We start from the raw sequence: 21453 nt of genomic DNA on the forward strand, positions 1-21453 counted from the left end.
GTATAACGGGTCCCTTCCATCTCCAGAATGTTTATAAACATAGAATAAAAATTATTTGTGAAGCCAGTGAAATAAATCCTACTAGTAAGATAAACTCAGTGTATTTCATCGCAGTGGCGTGACATTTCAGGAGGGGGTTATGTTCCAAGTTCAACCTAAAAGGTTAAATATTGCATGTGATCAAAATTACTTTAAAACATCTCATCCGTTCCTCATAATTTAATAGTCTACATGGATTTGTTTATACTGATTTTATATGCATTTAGAGCCATATATTCCCGCCACATTGGAGACATTCATACCCTATCTCAAAGATTTTAACCCATATCATTTTACTTTCATTGTTGGGATAGATTGCTATTTAATCAAATGGGGAGTCGATAAACAAGTTGACTTGTGTTTGGCAATGTTTGTGCTTTGTATGAAAAATATACCTGTTTCGTAGATGAAATTACCACATAGTGTTGTTGGATAGTCATACTATGAAAGGTACACATGTACCATGACCCACCAAGGGCTCAGTGGATTCATGTCTCACTCTTCGTGCTCACCCCAAGGCATTCACTCATTGAGTTGAATGGTGGGTGGAGTCACCCATACTTCTTCCATTTATCTCTTTCTGTTACATGTTGCAGCTATACTACATGTTCCTATTGCAGTAACTGTGAACCATCTGATTTTATGATCATAATGTTTGAAGACAAGGATGAAATGTACCACATAGCAGGGTGATAAGAGATTGCATCTCTTGGGGGCCATTTGCATCAAACTCAAGAGCAGAAACAGGGGGCCTTAAAAGTAAGAAATGAAGGATACAACCTGGGCAAGGGACAGGTGTGCTTCTGAAGTGGTAGGTTCTTTAACATTGTAATTGATGGCTGTCTTTTACAGTTCAGCTCTTGATACATTTTCTGGTATTGAACCAATGCAAAACTTATTGTCAGACAATTTTAAAACTCCACACCATTGACAGCTGATAACTAGTGTGGTCAACAATTAGGAGATTTATATATTTGACTCCTTCATTATTTTAAGACTTTTCTATTTATTTCAACATTGTCTTCTTTCACTTTACCTCTTTTTACTCACAATTTTGGGTTGTCTTTATCCATTTCAATCTGTAATCTGAATCTACCTCTCCCAGTTACTCTTGGTGATATTCACAATACCTTAACAACTCTTTTGCAATGTATCATTTGAAAAATGTATCACCTCTCTTTTATAGCTTTACAACAATCACATCTTATTTCAGATTTTTCCCTCATCCAGGGCTATCTTAATGTTCCTTTACAACTTTTATGTCTGCTCCTAGCATCAGCAGACATAAAAAGTCAAGATCTCTATCTATGTATGCAAATATGTCAGCATACAATACCTTGAACATTGTTAATGTTTTAGTCATTTAGAACACTGAAAAAGCATGATAGGATTGGGGCAAAAAAGGCCCTATATTATTTTAAAGAAAAAAAATTGCAGATTTAACAAATGGCCTGATATTTTGTCTATGATGATCAGAAACTTACATTCATAAGAATGCAAAGCAAGTTTTTTTTCACTTTTAGCAAACATAAAGTCTTTATTAAACCTGTCCAAAAAAGTAGAGCTATCACCTGAACTCATTTTTGTAAACTGACCGCAGAGTTGTAGTGATTCTTTTGCCACTGAATCTCCTGGCATGACAGAACAGTGGTGTAAACTTGGCTTAGTCAAAAAGTCTGCTTTATTGTCACAATGTAATACAGTCAGCTTTATATCAGATGTCTTAAATTCTTCTCTTCTTTAGACACATACTTTTAGAAAGGCACTTCTTTCCTGCCATAGTTCCATTTCATCTGTTTTGAACACTTGTTTTGGCTGAGAGCTCCGTTAGCTCTGAGGAAGTGCTTCTGAATTTAAGTGATCAGTTGATGCTACTTCTGTTAACATTATGCAAAGAAAAAAAAAGTTTCTTAAAATTCCTTCAAGAATATTTGCTTAGAGTAAGGATTGATTAAATAGCCACATTGGAAGCAAGTGGAAAACTGAAAATTCCACAAAAATGTTGCATATTTTGTTGGGAAGGCTGAGGGTTAAGTTGCATGTTGATTCATAGGCTGGCATGGAGTTCATCGTGTTGTAAAAGGTGTAGACAGTGGGACCTGAGGCTAAACAAATCCACACCTCAGGACGTCTTCAAGTCACTAGCCCTAAAGTCTCCAGGAGAAATGCTTCCTCAGAGTGAACCAGGCCCAGAGCTTTGCACATTGAGATCCTTGTGTTTGGTAGCATATGATATTTGATCCGTGTCATCTGAGCTGTATCTTCTCCAGTTGTCTCTGTGCTGTTTGTGTCTTCCACCTATGTCACATTATAGGCCAAGAGGTTTTAGAAGGCAGACTGTGTCATTTCCTCTTTATCTTCTGTTAGATCTAGGATTGTTTAGGGAGACAATATGGTGTAGTAGAAAGATTATAGGACTTGAAATCAGACGAACTCCGTTTTGAATCTCAGCTCTGCCACTGTATAATCTTATGTAAGTTACTTAACATCTGTGAGCTTCAGTTTTCTCATCTGTAAAACAGGAATAGGATACTTATTTTTATGTGGTTGTCATGAACACAGAATGGAATTTTAAACTATAAAATGCTAAGACAGTGCCTGGTACATGGTAAGCACTCAAAAATGTTAACGGGTATCAGTGTTACTATTAAGTCCACAATAAAAGCATTAAGTCAGTGTTATGTGCAATCAACAATGGTAACCGTGAACAGGATTTCTAGAATGGTATCAGCAACCTTCTACATCTGCCACAGTGAAGAGGACAATCATTTTTGGCTGTTTCCAAAATGAGTTACTACTTATAATATCCTTTTGTTCACATAGGCTGGTTCCCCAAGTGTCTAGCTTGGAAAATGAGTCTTAGAAATACATTTTGCTATATTCTAGACCGGTGCTATGCCAAAAAATTTTCTGTGATGATGAAAATATTTTAAACCCGCACTTTCCAATATGGTAGCCATGGAATCACCATGTGGATACCAAGCACTTATACTGTGATTAATGCAAGTAAGGAACTAAATTCTTTATTTTAATTAGCTTAAATTTAAGTAGCCAAAGCTAGCTAGTGCAACTGTAGACAAAAATTTACTAATGATTTGACAAAATCAATCTTAACATCTGTAAGTTAATAAAAGTATGAACTGGTAAATACTAAATTTCCAACGAGTACATTTTTTTTTGCACACACAGAACTTTATATAAATGATTATTTTCTCCCAAGTGATAGGTTATATGTTTCAAAATTCAGTATTATGTACTACCTTGCTTTTGGAAATATATTCTTTGAATTCATCCATTGGCTTCTGAGTGATAAATTCACATTGTCAAAATTTGTCAGCCTCAAATCTACCAGTTCCTTCTTTTGACTTGTGAGGGTTTTTGGATCTAGTCTTCTTACTGTACCGTAATTTTTTTTCTCCCCATTCTCATCTTCTCTTACACAAACAAGTCACCCTATATTAAAGATGGCGAAATAATTTTTAAGTCACATAATGTTTAGTAGCAGGAATAAATCACTACCATTGAGGTATTACAGTTTATGCTTCTTTTCTTTCCAGGCAAAGTTATCCTTTTGAATTAAGATGTTGTATAATGTTTCAAATAGGTTTTACATTCATTTCTTTGGATATTTTTTCTTAGGAAATCAGGAAAAATGTATAGTAGAATTTCTTTTAATGAAACTTTTTATTTGATTCTATTAATTTATGTAAAAATATATTTTAATTATCTGAAGTATAGAATGCTTCTCAAATTGTAGGATTGTGAAATCAATTTTACAGATTGAAGCAGGAAATGTTTTTTTTAAAGAAGTGGAATTGGCCAGGCATAGTGGCTAATGCCTATAATCCCAACACTTTGAGAGGCTGAGGTGGGAGGATTGCTTGAACTCAGGAGTTTGAACCAGCCTGGGCCATATAGCGATACTTTGTCTCCACTAATAATTTTTAAAAAATTATCTGGGTATGGTGATGCATGCCTGTAGTCCCAGCTACTTGGGAGCCTGAGGTGGGAGGATCACTTTAGCCCAGGAGGTCACAGATGCAGTGAGCTGTGATCACAGTACTGCACTCCAGCCTGGGTGCCAGAGTGTCTCAAAATAAATAAATAAATAAATAAATAAATAAATAAATAAATAAAAAATAAATATGTAAGATAAGATAAAAGAAGTAGAATAAAATAAGATGGAATAGGAAATGTCAGAGTGTGTGACACATCATAAGAGTTAATATTGTTTCATGAAATGCTTCTTACATTTATATGTGTGTGTGTGTCTGAATTGTGATTTAAAATGAATTTTTTACTATGGATCTTGGCCAAAAAAATGTTTGAAAGCAACTGCATAATTTATTGTATGGTGTGGTGAAGGCAGTGAAGTTAGAAGATCTGGTTCAAGGCTTGGGTGTACTGCTTTAGACAATTTTCAATGTCTTTGACCCAAAATTTCTTATATGTATAAACAAAGATACCTGCCCTGTAGGTTTCATGCAATTGTTTCAAAGATCAAATAAAATTCTAAGGTGATGTATAGTTGTAACACTCCTTGTTCCTTTCAAGTAATAATTTTATATTGACAAAACTCAGTGGCTTGCACCAACAATCATGTATGTTTGTATTTATGAGTCTGCAGGTCAAGTAAGATTTGGCTGATCTGTGCTCTATTTGACTGGGTGTTTCTGCTTCAGGTTGTGGGTTGTGCATTGTCTGGGCTATGGTTGGGGTTTGGGTCTGATCTCCATGTATTCTTTCTGTGGGCTAAGCTGAAGGGGCAGCGGCTATCCAGTGCATACACTTCTCTTGGTTAATCACCAGAACATGAGCTAAACATAAACATATTTATGACTTTTGCTTACCTTATAGCCATGCAAATTCCACTGGCCAAATGAAATCATATGGCTAAGCCCAGAGTCCCTGGGGAGACGTAATGTATTCCACTCTCAGTGGAAGAGAGATGGGAGTGAATATTTGCTGAACAACAGTCTAAATAAACTATCATATTACCCCAAAACTATTAAACCCACACGTTTATTAACTGCCTCATTCTTAAATATAAAAGGATAGCCAAGTATTACCCTGTATTTGAGGAAAACCTACACCATAATGGAGAGTCCAAATCAGATAAACAAGAAAGGAACCTGGAGGAAACTGAGGCAACATATAATGAGCAAAGGAAAACATTGAAATACTGTATATTCTAATAGGTAAGATATTATATTCATAGATTAAAATTAGCATGCTATGTCAAAAAGTGTCAATAAAAAGAAATAGCTCATAGAAATACAAAAGGAGTAGAAAATTTTCTTAACATTCAAAATGAGGTGTCATCAGTCAAAGAAATCTTTCAGAAGTTACAATCAGAAGACAGAGATGGAAAAATATAAGAAAATGAGATAATCAATCCAACAACTAATGTCCTGGAGCTAAAGTGTATGGCATCAAAATATTTTAAAATAGTAGAAGAAAACATTCTCAAAGTGAAAAAAAATAAGCCTTCAGTTTGAAAAGGACTCACTGAAAACTCTGCACAAAGAATGTAAAACAGCTCCATTCCAGGATTCAGCATTGCAAAATTTCAAAATGACAAGGAAAAAGAGATGACTGTAAAAGTTTCTAGATAGAAAAAAATATGAATCATAGACCAGGTACTAAGAATCAGAATGGTACAGGGTTTTTCAGTTGTACTATTAGGATCTAGAAGACAGTGAAATAGTTATTAAAAATCCTGAATGAAAACTAATTTCAAAATAGAGTTTTATACCCAGCCAAACAATCAAGTGTATGCATACAGTAATAGCATTTTCTGGCATGTGAATACTCAAAAATGTGTTTTTCGTGTACTTTTTCTTATGAAAGCTACCTGGAGATAACTTTCATACCAAAAACGGGAATAAATTGAGCAACATGATGACTTATGACCCAGAAAACAAAGAACTCTAAAAGAGTATGGAGAAGGCTTGACACAAGATAGAGATCAACCAGGCCATACATAAGGTGCCAAGAGGGATATATCCAGAAAATTTTTTTAAAAGAACTTATACTTTATCTAATATGTTTGGTTATTTGAAAAAAATACTGTTGATGGTTGTTTAACAGATATGTTTGAATATTTGGGGGAAAATGTCAGTTATCTAGAAAAACAAACTATTAAAAAACTAGGCAATTTTTTTAAATTCTAGAAATAATAAAATAATATGTAAGAAAGTTAATTTAAACAAGAGAATGCTTTTCTCAGTAGTGAGCAAATTTTTCATAATCATTATAATGTAAATGAACTACTGACTAATGCTTTAACCAAAATCATTATATGGGAGCATGAGGTGGGTATGTAGGGTGGGTGGTACGAGACCTAAATTGTCACCCTTCTTCCCATAAGAAAGGTCTAATATTGAAAACTTAAGAAATAGCAATATAAGTTTGTCTTTTAAAAATATGAAGATAAACATCAGAAGAGCTAATGGTGTGTACCATTGGAGATTAGGTTTGAAATAGGGAAGGTAGGTCATGGGCACTGCTGTTCCTTGTTATGAGCCATTTAGTACTATGTGACTTAAATTAGGTGCATTACTTTGATGGGCAAATTTAATCAACAATAAAAATAAACTTACATATGCCCATGATTAAGAAAAAAACTTCCTACAGTGTGGAGGGATATAAATGAACAGCATCAAGTCTCCCCTTTTCCACATTCGATCCCCAGTACTGTTTTCTAGCAGTGATCACTTTTAATAGTTTCTACTTTGAGTTGTTCTGGTGGTTATAGTCATGACTTGAAAGATATCTTTTGATAAGGTGTAAAGCTAGCTGGACCTGCCTTTGCCCAGTTAGCCAAAAGATGGCCACATCAAACTGCACTGTAGACATGCAGGTTAATAGTGTGCTTTGAGAGTAATGTACGATTGGCCTATGGCTATGGTTGGTCTTTCATCCCCAAGCTACTATATACAGCCAGGGAAGCAGCTCTGACCTAGTTGGGTGAGGCAAAGGGTTATCCTGCCAGTGGGAGCATGGCATTTCTGGCAAGAGATTTCTCTTCTAACGGTTGGACTTGGTGCCATGGCAGATTTTCCTGACTCGGAGTAAGTGTTGAGCCCTGGTCCAGCTGGTTAGATTATTTGTTGATTTTGATTATCTGCACCAATAAGCTCTTTCGCTGGCATGGATAATCAGAAGCAGGCAGTTAATTTTCCATCTTCCTAACAAAAATGCATTTTACACTTTGAAATTACAATAGATGAAGTTTTATTCAGTTTTCACCAAAATACCGCTTTATTGAGAAGGGGGAAGTTTTATGAATTGAGAACTCTTTAGAGATAGTCATATATTCTTAGGTGGGTCATTTTTTCTTACCACTTTTCTGTTCTTGAAAGACAAAGGGAAAAATCAGTAATAATGATATTCGCTGTCTTTTATTCAGCTTTTACTGTGTGCTAGGCGCTCTGCTAAGAATTCCCAGCCTAATTTAATCTTCACAACAGCTTTAGGAGCTTGTTATCACTCCGATTTTGGAAGGAAGAAACTATATAATAGTCTAATGACTTGTCCAAGGTCACAGAAAAGTGCCAGAGCTGTGTCTGGAGCCCTGATCTGTGTTGGCTGTTAGACCCATGTTCTTTACCTCTGTGTTTGGACTGTCCTGCAAAAGAAAGCAGCTAATTTATACTTAAAATCTAATTACCAGTGTAAGGTACATACGTTGTTATTGTTGCATAGTGCTTACAAAAATTGTATCTTTTCTTTTTAAAAAAAAGTTTGGAATTTTATACATTTTCTGTTTCCGTCATTCTTTTGTCTTCTCTCAATTCAAAATTCTGGAGTCATCTTTGGTCTTCCGATTCCGCTCCTTTTACTTCCATAAAATCACCATATTCTCTTTGTGTTTCTGTTTTAAGTCCCTCCACTCCTCATGTCTGGAATACTGCAGTTATCTTTTCATGGTCTTCCTTCTGCCATTCTTTGCCACCGTAAATTGATTGTACACATTGATCCAGTTTTCTCAAGCTCAGCCTCTGTCATATTGCGTACCTGTTTAAACCATTAATGTCACCCTATGATCTATAAGAAAAAGGTAGTGTTATTAATCTACAATTAAAGAGCTTTCATGTGATCGAAAGTATCACTCCAGAGCTTTTGTGCCCTCACTTCTTTCTCACTTTTCTTGTTCATGCTAATATATCCCTCATCTGGCTACTGAGGCATGAATTTTCTCTATAACTCAGTTGGTGTTTTTATATGCTTTGCATTTTGATAGTCTTCTTGTGTATATATGTCTCATTTACCCAGATGAATTACTAACTACTGAATTAGAGATGGGAACTCCAAATTCATCATATTATTTAGTATAGTTTCTTGCATATAGGACTGTGTAAGAAAATTAATGAATTAATTTTTGAAGTTTTAAAGTTAGCATATCTTTCCAATTCTATAGTTCTTTGCTTTTGTTAATTTTATAAAGGTTAAACAATACACATTTAATACTCTTTATTTATTTTTATCTCTTTAATTATATTTAATTATAAAATTGGGAATATATGGGTTTAACTTTAATAACACAATATTTTAAAGAAACAAGTCAGTTTAACTTAGTATTTCAATTGAAAGATACAGAAAATCTACACTGAATGAAAATGATATAATTATTTCATAGTTTTTCAAATAAACCCATATTTCAGAACTGTACTAAGTTATTATATTGTTGGTTAATGTATGGTTTTGATGGAGATAAGCTGAATATTTATACTGTTATGAATACGAGAAAAAGTGTAAATGGATTATTTAATTTATCCTACCTGATGTATTCAATGCAGTTGGAGGTTGTTCCGAATATTGAACAAGGACATGAGAAAATTTGGAAGTTTATTTAAATACTAAGTTTAAATCCCTCTACTTACACATAATGTTGTTTTCCAAAAGGAGGTTGCATTTTTTCTGTATCAAATTTGTTTCTTGCTTTCTGCTGAATTTGAAAATATTTCTGCCCTTTCTTTTTTTTTTTCTTGTTTTAATAGCCTAAATATTTTTAAAGGTTCATCTTTTATTTTCTTTGACTTAATTTTACAGATGTTCTATTGATAAATAAATATTTCTACTTTAATATATAAATTATTTAAAATTATGGCCTATATAAGGTATTTTTGCTTTGAAATGTTTGAGTTTCAGTAAGATAAGGATAATTTCACCCTGAAACCAAAAAATAAACCTTCATATATTTTCATATTTATTAGTCTTAGAGTGTTCTTGTTGACTTTTAAAATTACAAATTTAAATGGAAATATTATGTTAGCTCAGAAATCTCATACACTCTCAATGCTTACATTTCTCATGCTGTTTTTTTTCCTGGATTATTTTTTCCAAGTAATATTGAACATCATAATCATGCCATTTTTTACACCTCACAATTTTCTAAAAATCTCTTAAATTATTTATTTTACCTTTAATTTGGGTTTCAAAACACCCAAATGGAGCCATAAATTTATCTTTTAGAATAAAAAGTACATACTTGATGTAAATCACTGCATGTGTCTGATTGAATCTCACACAAAAATGTTACATTTTAAAGGTAGTCACATTTTAAGTAAATATTACTTTTTAAAGGGAATAACTCTTAGAGTGAAAGTGCAATTATCCAATTTGACTGCTCTCATTTAATCGTTTCAGTTTTAAAATTAGACTTCATTTTACAATCCAAAATAAAATCTTACTCATGTGCATTTTTGGATGTGCTAATTCCTTTTGTCATAAAATGGAAGCTAGCCTAAATTTTCTAATAATTTTTTATCACATTGAAATTCATGGCAAAAAACTAAAAATGAGCTGATTTTGAATTCAAGTGCATGTATTTTATATGGATGCTTTTCCCCTTCTCTCTACCTAAGGAAATAGAGAAATTGAGAATAGAACTGGGTGAACGCAAACAACACTTGGAACAGGAGCAGCAGAAGGCAGCCCGGGCCAGGGAGGAGTGCCTGAGACTAACAGAACTGCTGGGCGAATCCGAGCACCAACTGCACCTCACCAGGTACTCCCTAATCCCATTATGCGCCATAGCACCGATTTCATTCCACTGATTTTTGCCACAGGCTTCCAAACAGTTGTTAGAGTTAGTCTTAGTCATTCAATTCACACATAGCTTTCAGGCATATTAAGAAAAGTGGAGATGTGGTAAGCAAAACACCCAGACATGTGAATGATAAGTGTGGCAGGGAATTACTGATAGATTACAAAACCTTTCATCTACAATGCTCAAATATTTAGGTGATTCTCTATCAATATAAGCAAAATGACATATTTCTCCTACCACCACTACTACCTCTTCTGCTAATTCTACGTCTAATAAAAATCTTGAACTGAAGGATGTGAGGAATTTATTTAGGAAAATAATAAATACTCTCGGTGAGAGAGACAAAGTAAATAAATTGTAAGATGCAAATTGAAATGGAACTGATACGAAATAAGGAATCTGCATCCTAAGGAGGTGTAAAATTTCGAGATGAAATAGATTGGCACTGCTCATGTTCAAATCATTATTATAACCGGGCTTACACCATTGAGGTTTCAGATTACTTTGTTTCCATCATGAGATTTTGTGATGTGATCATCATTGTCATCAACTTTAGTAAATACGTAGCTCGGCCCTAAATTACATTAAGACTCTTTAGGTTGTAAGCATTGTGAATTTGCTGCATTGGAAAAACATACACACACACACACACACAAATACACACATAGAAAGAAAAATTCAAACAGAGAGAGTAGATATTTCACTTTATCATATGTGGTTTCTTTTCACTTTGAGTTTTATTACGATTTTTCAGTGTTCACATCAAGCCTTTGGGGTTGCTCAGTTCTTAAAGTTTTTCAGTTTTTAGAGAGAACTTTGTTTAAATAAACATGTAAGTTTATGATATTTGGTTTGGTTTATAAATTAGAAAAACACTGGTCTTCCAATCATAGTAATATGTTGAATTTAAACTATGAAAGGGGACTGATCCCTTTTACATTAAATATGACAATGTAATTCTGAGCACGGTATGCTAACAGATGGAGAAAAGCACCACTTGAACAGCCTGCATTTGGAGAAAAAAATATTCTAGAGGTTGGTGAACCTCCCAAAGTTTTGGGTGAGTGTTAAGATGCCTCTGGTTCTGTTAAAATCAAACCTTGTATGAAACATTTTGTTATGATAATATTCCAAATGATTTTACATCTTCCCTTTTAAACAATAAAAGAAAGAGGAAAGAAAGAGAAAGCAAAGAAAGAAAATACATTATTTATACACGTATGGTATCTAGAAAAAAATCCTAATAGATGAAACATATGAGAAAAAAATTGCTTAATATTGCAGAATAATAACTGTTCTTTTAATGCTCATTTAAAGTATTGTCATTGTAGAACTGAGAACCTAATGTTAGCATAATTCCTGTGGTTATTTAATCTTACAAGCTTCAGAATTGAGCTTCATCATGGTAATGTTAATAGTTTTTCTCTTCTGTCAGACTTCTATTCAGAACCAACCATTTGTGTGCTAAGCACTGCTAAACCTCAGAACTAGGACGGCTTTTAACGTCTCAGTGTGGCTGAGCTTCAGTAAATAAATATTAATGCTGGTTTTGCCCCTTTTGCCATTCTGTCTTATTCAGAGAGTTAATTTCTGAAGTCAGAGTCCATAGAGAGTTTTCCCGTGTAGTATCAATTTGTAGTGTTTGACAAGATCAATTTCTTGCAAGTGGAGCATATTAAGATGCAGCAACTGCTGAAAATGGACGAGTGGTAACTAATTCCTTTGTTCTTAAGAAAAACGGTTTTGCTTGGTTCCATAGAAAGCTTTTTTTTTTGTTGAGCTTTATTTAAACCAATTCTACAAAAATTTAAGCGTAGTTTTACAGGAAATAAAAATTATTTTCTAAGTACGGTACTCTTTTGTAAGCATTTTATGCTGAGTCTGTGTTCATGTTTTATAAAATCCACATTCATAAATTTAAAGATGACAATTAGAAATGCAAGGAACTGTGTATATCTCCCCTTTGCACTGGCAATGTGACTTGGTTGTTGGGCTATTTCTGATATATAGCACTTTTTTGTCTTTTTGTTTTTTGTTTTTTGTTTTTTAAGTTTGCCACCCCTCACCATGCTTTATTGATTCAGTGTACTCAGGTGTGTGACTGAGAAATGTTGTGTCGTTCTTTTTCAGTGTAGATCAGCTGAAATACATAACTCCCACACAGATAACACCTTACCACACAGTCTCAACTTAAACACTTCAAATGGCATATTCTAAACAAAGTTTAAAATTGAATATGAAAACCATGTTTAAAGTAATGATGAAATAAGGATCCAAATCTTTAGAGGCAAAGAAAATTCAAAAAGTGTAGTAGAAATCTGTACATCAACCTAAAAGAAAAATAGCCTACCACTTTTTTGGTGTTTCTCCTTATTGGATTTTAAAACAGTAAATGGAGGCCAAGCGCAGTGCTCACACCTGTAATTCTAACACTTTGGGAAGCCAAGACAGGGGAATCACTTGAGGCTAAGAGTTCGAGATCATCCTGAGCAACACAAGGAGACCCCATCTCTACAAAAAACAAAAAATATTAGGCAGGCATGGTGGTACACCTATAGACCCAGCTATTTAGGAGGCTGAGGATGGAGGATCACTTGAGCCCTGAGGTTCAAGGCTGCTATGAGCTATGATTGCACCACTCCACTCCAACTTAGGTGACACAGTAAGACCTTCTCTCAAAAAAAAAAAAAAAAAAAAAAAAGGAAATTAGAAATTTAGCATTAATTAAAGGACCCAAATGGGTGAGTGTAACATTCACTTAGTCAACAAATATTTATTGAGCACCTACTATACTTTGCTTGGTCCTAGGCATAGAGAGAAAAAATAAAACTCAGTTTCTACCCTTAGATTGCTCATACTCTAGTAAAGAAGCCACATCTGTATATTCAAATATAATGGAGTGTGACAACAGTGCAATGATAAAAGTGATGATTACCACAGGAGCACATAGGGAGGAGGTCTGGCCCAGTCTGCACCAGAGGTGAAGGCAGTAGTCAAGGAAAGCTGATATCAGGGAAAGCTGACAGTGAGAAAGGGATAGTCAGGGAGGTGGAGATATTTGGCAGCAATCTTGATTAGTGAGTTCATGAGTAAGAATTCTGAAAGTGGAAAAAGGTGGGTTGGGGACCCCAGGTAGAGAGACCAATAAATACAGAGACATAAAGATGGGAGAAAACATAACTCTACTATCAGATTAGGTGATTGGTAGGAGATAAGACTGGAAAGGGGAAGCAGGGACCAGCAGAAGAGCCTTAGGGGCCATCTCCGGAGTTTCACCCATTCTCAGTTGCTCTTGATGCATTTTAAGCAGGGGTGTCAACGTGATTGAATTTCTGGGTTGGGAGCTTGACTCAGAGAACAGTGTGGAAAGTGAGCTTTGAGAGTTGATCTAGGAGACAGAAAGACCAGTTAGCCCAAGGTCAGCAATTGCAGCCAGTGGGCCAAGTCTGACCTATCGTCTGTTTTTGTGTGACCATTAACCAAGGATGGTTTTTATATTTTTAAGTGGATGAAAAAAAGGGAAAACAATATTTTTTGACACATGAAGATTATACATCCATAAGTAAAATTTTATTAGAAAACGCCACCATTATCCTTCATTTATTATGTATTTCTCTACCAAACTTGGGTTGAATATGGTCCTCAAAGCCTAAAATATCTACTATCTGTCCCTTTACAGAAAAAGTGTACCAGCTTCTCAGTTAGGAGGCTGTTAGTTCAAGTAAGAAGTCAAGAGGGCTTGAATAATGACAAGATTCAAATATGTATTTAAAGAAGGTAATTGAAGAGCTTTGTGAAAAATGGATGGGTTGAGAAGAGATGACTGGCAGGGACCCCAATTAGAATATAAGCACCATAGTCCAGGGGGAGAGTAATGAAGCCCTTGGCTATGGCTATCCTGTGAAGTGGAAAGGAAGTCGCATCTTCAGGAGGTATTTGGAGTCATGAATAAGAGAGGACAGAATTAAAGGTGGCTGTAAGTTTTCTAACCCAAGTTGACTAGAGGATCTGTTAAGCCAACTGAGGAACTTAAAAGAGGTAGCTGAGGAAAAGAATACTTTTTATTGTGCAACCCCAGTGGAGATGTCCAATGTTGGCTTGGTGTGAGGAGAAAGGTCATGACTAGAGGCTTAGATCTGGATCCCCTTTTACATAAATGTATTCATTGTAGCTAAGGGAGTGGTTAAAAGCACATAGAAAGGACCATGTTTTAAAGTACAATGGAAGAACAGCCAGCAGCCAGTAAGACTGAAATGGGGTCTTTGGATGTATAAGAAAAGAATAAAGAAGAATGATTCAAAGAGTATTTTTTGGGGGGTGGGGGGCGGTAACAATTAAAACCGTATGCTTTCCCAGACAGCCTAGGATTGAAGAAACTTGAATTATAGTATCTTCTCTAGGCATTCACTCCAGGATTTCTTTGCAACTTTTGAGAAATTACTTTAACTCTTTGGGCCTGCTTATGTACCTATAAAATGAGGTGGGACTAAGATGATTTATAAGTTTCCTTCTAGTTCTGATAATCAATGATTCCAATCATGATTTAAGACAACCCATTATTAACTTCCTATTTCTAGACGTTAGGCATTTAAATTGCTTGGACGATCTTTTGTTTAAGTTATTTTCTTAGTTTGAAGTTTAGAAAGTTCATTGAAATGACCCTCAGACCCACCACTTAAATTCATTGTAACTTAGGTTCTGCTGACCTCTCACAAAGGTTATCAAAATTGTCTCAACACTCTTCCAGTCTCTTTTGCTGACCATTGCCCAGTGAATATTCATGAGCCTCTGCCTTGACTCTGTTACTTACTATACTCTGAAAACCTTCCATGGTGCCGCTCTATTAGAGAAAGGCAAATGACAGCATGGCATGCGAGGTCATCCTGATAGGCTCTCAACCTTCCAGTCTTATTTCATCCAAGATGAAACCCTCTTACCTGCTGATTTCCAGACAAATGTAAGTACACACAGCTCCTCTTGCACTTTTGGAGGGCTTTTCCTCCCATTTGCTGTTCTCTATACCTAGAATACCCCTCTGACCTTCTCTAGTGCTATTACTAAGCGCTACCAAGGTCTCCCTGAAATCCTGATTTTTCTTCTTACCAAGGTCTCCCTGAAATCCTGATTTTTCTACCTAGGCCTCCAAATTGATTCTTGTCAGAGGGAGCACTTCTCCCCTTGAATCCTTCTTCCCACTTTGAGCTGATGACATTTGAGCAAATGAATTAGTCGAAGGAGGAAAAAGCAAAATCTGGGAAAAAAAAGAAGAATTAATATTTGGAAGTTTTTTGTGTACTTGCTATTTTTTGCTTCTGGAATGTGTTATTCTTCAAGTAGGAGAGGTCTTATCAGTATTACATTTCTCAGAGCTCCTAGCTCGTCACTTTACAAAGAGTTGGAGCTCAATAAGTCATTAATAAAAATGGTGAATATATTCCAAATGTATGACTATTCTTTCAAGCTCAGTACTGCTATACAAATAAATATCTTCTCACATATATCAGAGTAAAAAGTATAAGAAGGTGATAAGGCTAAATTTTTTTTATTGGGAATTTTACTTGTCCCTATGATACTGTATTATGATTTTGTAATCACTTTTTATTTTTAACTTTGCATAAATATATATGTTTAAGTATATCAGATCCAATGATAATCATTCTAACAATGCAAGTAGGTTTAGTAAACTGCACCAGGCCTCTCACTTACATGTACGTGTTTAAAAACCACACACACACACACACACACACACACACACACTCTTAAACTAGACTTCCCCGTAATTAAAAGATGACAGTGGAAGTCATGTGCTGTAGTGCACACTTGCAGTGCTAGAAATTTGGGAGGCTGAGGCAGGAGGGTCGCTTGAGCCCAGGAGGTCAAGGCTGCAGTAAGCTGTGATGGCACCGCTGCACTCCAGCCCGGGCAACAGAGCAAGACTTTGTCTCTAAAGTTAAAGAAAAAAGAAAGAAAAAGAAAATACACATGTAGTTGGTAAGATAAATGATAAGATCTAGAAGGGAGGTTCTAGAAAAGGATTACAGGGAGAGAAACAGATTACTTCTTACTGATTTTGGTAGGATTTGGATGTAGGAAAATGGGAATGAAGGGCATTCCATGTAGGGGAATTGATGGGATTTGGGAGGTGCGCATGTACGCATAAGAGTAAGTTAAATACAGGACACACAATGATCATACAGACACCTTAACGGTATCACCTCGGAGTAAGAATATATTCATCTTAGGCCAGGCATGGTGGCTCACGCCAGTAATCCCAGCACTTTGGGAGGCCGAGGCGGGCGGATCACGTGAGGTCAAGAGTTTGAGACCAGCATGACCAACATGGAGAAACCCCGTCTGTACTAAAAATGCAACATTAGCCGGGCATGGTGGCACAAGCCTGTAATCCCAGCTACTCGGGAGGCTGAGGCTCGAGAAGCGCTTGAGCCCGGGAGGCAGAGGTTGCAGTGAGCTGAGTTCACACCATTGCACTCCAGCCTGGGCAACGAGTGAAACTCCGTCTCAAAAACAACAACAACAACAATATATTGATCTTAGTATCTGTGTGGTACCATGCTACATGTAGCAACTCTTTAAAAAATAGTAGAGTTATAGCTAACAGCAGTGGCTAACATTTGCTGAGCCTCTACTATTCCAGGAACCAAGCTGAGAGCTTCTCATATAATCCTATCAATAGCTCTATAAGGTACAGATTCTTATTTTCTCTAATTTACAGCTGAGGCAACTAAGGCACAGAGAAGGAAAGGAATCATCTAAGGTTACACAGCTGATATGTTATCGAAGCAGATTTTGAACCCCAGTAATTTGCCTGCAAAGCTTGTACCCTTATCCATTAAGCTGTGATTCTATGTAAATTACTAGAGAAATGGATTAATGCAATTGTTCTGAAAAAGACAACTTAGAAAATCAGTAACATTAATTTATAATAGAAATAAATGTTAGCTACTTCTGGCCGGGCATGGTGGCTCACGCCTGTAATCAATCCCAGCACATTGGGAGGCCGAGACGGGCAGATCACGAGGTCAGGAGATCGAGACCATCCTGGCTAACATGGTGAAAACCCATCTCCAGTAAAAACACAAAAAGTTAGCTGTGCATAATGGTCCGCATTCGTAGTCCCAGCCACTCGGGAGGCTGAGGCAGGAGAATGGAGGTTGCAGTGAGCTGAGATTGCACCACTGCACTCCAGCCTGGGTGATAGAGTGAGACTCCATTTCAAAAAAGAAAGAGAGAGAGAGAGGGAGAAAGAAAAAGAAAGAAAGAGAAAGAAAGAAAGAAAAGAAAGAAAGAGAGAAAGGAAAGGAAAGGAAAGGAAGAAGGAAAGAAAGGAAGAAGAATGGAAAGAAGTGTTAGCTGCTCCCTTATGCGTGATGCATGACGGTGAATTTTGGCTTGAATTTTTCCTAAGAAACATAGTTTCCTTTGGCCTATTATTTGCCATTGTCATTTAAACATGTTATAATGCAATTGTCATTCTCCTTTACTTCCTTACTTAATTTTCACGCAAGAAGAAAGAGAGGCTTTTATTAAAAGGTAGAAATTTTTCAAGTATTTGTTTTTGACATGTCCAAATAGATAAAGAGCTATAGGATTCAAATTCCTCTCATACGACTACCATTTACACACACGTGGTCGGGCTAATTTACGATATGGCTGAAGAAAGCAACCACTTCTTAACATTTATGTGACTCTTATTAACTGCTTACTGAGACATTCTTTTCCATACCTTTTGCCCATGTACTGAAACACATTTTTTTTAATCCTGCATTTTTTTTTTCTTGTATCTGATCTTTAGGGGAACTACTGCAGGAAGCTTTCTTTTGTTTATTATCCAGAGAATTTAGAACTCGGATTGCCCTAAGTACAAAATCTTAAAAATTCTTATTTCTCCTTTTAGATAAATGATCTTTTTACTAATGTATATGTACTTCAAAGAATTTCTCAGAGCAGGAATCTAAGTGAGAGTCCACCAAACAGGTATTATACTGTGACCTACTTTTGTGATCCAAATGGGAAGATCTGGCCTATGACCTAGAGAGACAGCAGCTTGACCTATAGAAAAGGGTACAGGAGAGGAGTCACTAGGTTACCCTATTACGATGGATAGATCATGTGGGGAGAGTGATAGAGGCTGCCTTGCCAGGGCTTTCAGTTTCCACATAGTAACTAGTACAGATTTTTTTTTTTTTTTTTAAATTTGAAGCAAGAGTCTTGCTGTGTTGCCCAGCCTGCAGTGTAGTGGTGTGGTCTCAGCTCACTGCAACCTCTGCCTCCCAGGTCCAAGCAATTCTCGTGTGTCAGCCTCCCAAGTAGCTGGGATTACAGGTAGGCAGCACCATGCCCAGCTAAGTTTTGTATTTTTAATAGAGACAGGGTTTCACCGTGGTGGCCAGGCTGGTCTCGAACTCCTGACCTCTGGCGATCTGCCTGCCTCAGCCTCCCAAAGTGCTAGGATTACAGGTGTGAGCCACTGTGCCCGGCCTCTAGTACAGATATTTTGTTGAAGTTAATTGTTTGACTTCCCAACCTGTCAATACAAGTCAGGACTTTTAGGGTTAATTGAAATCCAAAAAGGATAAAGTGATAAATTTTTATAATGAGACCATGTACAATCCAGGTGCAGCTGGCCTCAGTGTTTCCTGGAGCCAGCATGCTATCATATTCTCACTTTCCAGAACAGGGCTCAATTTCTATCTGAATTTTGCTAATTCTTTCAGATTCTTCCATACCATGGAGTAAAACATCCTTCATTCTGAAATTGATGATAAAGGAAATACCCTTGATCTCAAACTGTAAGAATGTGACTTCCTGGCTCCTTCACTTCCAATTTCAAAACCTTTGGTTAGGATGATCCTTGGGCGCACCCACGCACTTTTGGGTGCTGTGGCTGGTAGCCCCTTCAAAACCACATAGAATAAGGAAAGAAAGTTGTACTAAGTAAGGGGAGGTGCTCTTACTAGGGGAAGGGTGTCAGGGGTCCTGGGTGAGTAAAACACCAAATGTCTGCACTGTTGCCCCTTGTTGTCTTTTTAAAAATATAATCCCTGGTCAGGTGCCGTGGCTCACGCCTGTAATCCTAGCATTTTGGGAGGCCAAGGTGGGTGGATCACTTGAGGCCAGCAGTTCAAGACCAGCCTGAGCAACATATCAAGACCCCAGCTCTACCAAAAAAAAAAAAAAAAAATTAAAAAAATTGGCCAGGCATGGTGGTGCATGCCTGCAGTCCTAGCTATTGGGGAGGCTACATGGTGGTGTGTGCCTGAGTCCTGGCTACTTGGGAAGACTGCTCGAGCCTGGGAGTTTAAGGCTGCAGTGAGCTTTGATTGCCATCGCACTCCAGCCTGGACAACAGAGTGAGACTCCGTCTCAATAATAATAATAATAATAATAATAATGATAATAAATGAATAAAAATGCAATCCCTGATTTTTCATCTAAGAAATGGTTTGAAGTGGAGAGAGGGGAGCGAAGAGCACATTTTTGTCCATGTACATTGGAACGTGATACTCTCCACTGTCAACATGTGATAGATCCAAAGAGACATCATCAGTTCTTCACAACAGGCTCTCCTTGTTGTTTTACTTAGAAAACTCTTAGAATATAAAAAGAAAGATGCACGGCTAAATCTCCAGCATGCACATATACTGTGCTTGGTCTCTGCAGTAGTGCTGTTCCAGCTGTGGCCCATGATGGGCTGCTTGTTAGTGTCTATGACAAGATAAGTACTGAAATCTATAGAAGTCTTTGGCAAATTTTATATCAATTTTTAATTGCCACAATTTTCAAGTGCATGATCAGTGAGCTTTTTTTGTTCTGGTATCTTTTAAATTTTTTCTAGTAATTCATTTTTATTGTGTTTTAGAAAACTATTTGCAAAAGATTCGAAATTAAAACAAATATGCTGATCATTTACCACAAGAAGCTTGAGATGCTATGCTTCTCATTGCTTCCAGCAAACCTAAGAAAAAACAATCCTCTATAGATGAGGAAGCCGAGCCTCTGAAGGTGAAGCTTGAGGTTGGGCATCCAGGAGGGAGGAGAGTGGGCAGGGGATGAAGGGCCAAAGCTTGTTTCAAACTGAGATAGAAATACTTTCGGTGTTGTACAATCTCAGCACCCAGACCAGGAACCAGGGCTCTTTCATCTCTGTGCCCCCAGCCCCAAGTTAGGCACTGAGTGTTTAGCAGATTTTCTATAAACATTGAATAAAGTTGCCTCTGCTCTTTATTGTTGGGAAAATGTAAAAAAAAAAAAAGGGGGGGGGGGGCGGTGGGGAACTGCACTCATCTTAAGATAACAACAAACTTAGGTCAAAAAGCCAACCTCATTCTCTGTTTATTTGAAGAGGATATTATAACATTGATATATATTCTTGCTATTTTACAGTGAACTTTTATCTTTTTTTTTTCTCCTGAGTTTTATTCAAGAATTTTTAGCTTAAAGTTTCCATTTCAAAGTTAAGCTCAGTTTTTTTCTTGTACTCCTTTCATGAATAAATTAAGCAGAGAATGTGTCAAAAATAATTTTAAATGGATATATGTGCAACCAACATCTTCAAGGCTTGAAATAGATGGCCTTGGTGCTGTTTTAAATTGCGTCCTCTTTTCCTTCCCCCACCCGGTATCAGATAAAACAGGCTGTCAGAGAGCCAGGAAAGAAAAGGCATTTCATTTTGCTCTGGTGGACGCCGCACCGCCTGAGCCTGCTCTGCTCCACCTGTTTGAAGGGCTAAGAACCCTGGTCTCAGTGTGGCCCGGGGCGGGAGAGGTTCGAAAGTCAGGCACTGCCAGGAAATGTGTGTTTGCAGGTTCTGCTTAACGTTCCCTGGCTCGCTCCTCTCAGTTCTGTGAAGCCCAAATGTGAATGCAATGAAAATCTCCACTGGGGATGCACTCGTCTCCCCTGCCACATAGGCCCACAGCCTGGAGCATGGTGGCAGCGGCAGCCAACTCATTTCCTGAAGAAGCCCAGAGGAAGCCGAGAATGTATTGCCCACACCACTTGCCTGACTCAACAACAATGAGCATCAGGTTCAATGAAAATAGGAAAGAAAAAGCAAAAACAGAGAATTGTTCTCATAGTAGCCCTAAGCCAGAGTATGTCTCTAAAAGAAAGTTCTGCTCTCCAATATTATTTTGAAGTAAAAGGTATATAACAAAAGCCCATCAACTTGATGTTTAATTTCTTTTGATGAATTTCTAAAATTAATTAACATATATATATATATATATTTTAGAGGCGCAGTCTCGCTGTATTGCCCAGCCTGGCTTCCAACTCCTGGGCTCAAGGCGAACCTCCCGCCTGAGCCTTTCAAGTAGCTGGGATGACACGTGTGTGCCACT

General features: G+C 36.9%; 1 protein-coding gene across 15 annotated transcripts in view; it reads left to right on the forward strand.

The window, feature by feature from the left end:
* Positions 1-21453, forward strand: part of SDCCAG8 (serologically defined colon cancer antigen 8) — a 246367-nt gene that overhangs the window by 112679 nt on the left and 112235 nt on the right. For all 15 annotated transcript variants that reach the window (XR_641442.4, XR_004181992.1, XM_009196385.4 and 12 more), the window contains exon 13: positions 9909-10051. Coding sequence is in view for 13 of the 15 variants with exons in the window: in XM_009196385.4 (XP_009194649.2) it covers positions 9909-10051 (143 nt within the window). In the remaining 2 variants the exon portion in view is untranslated. The remainder of the gene's footprint in view (positions 1-9908; positions 10052-21453) is intronic.

The sequence above is a fragment of the Papio anubis genome, chromosome 1 (assembly GCF_008728515.1).
Source record: "Papio anubis isolate 15944 chromosome 1, Panubis1.0, whole genome shotgun sequence".
Taxonomy (NCBI): Eukaryota; Metazoa; Chordata; class Mammalia; order Primates; family Cercopithecidae; genus Papio; species Papio anubis.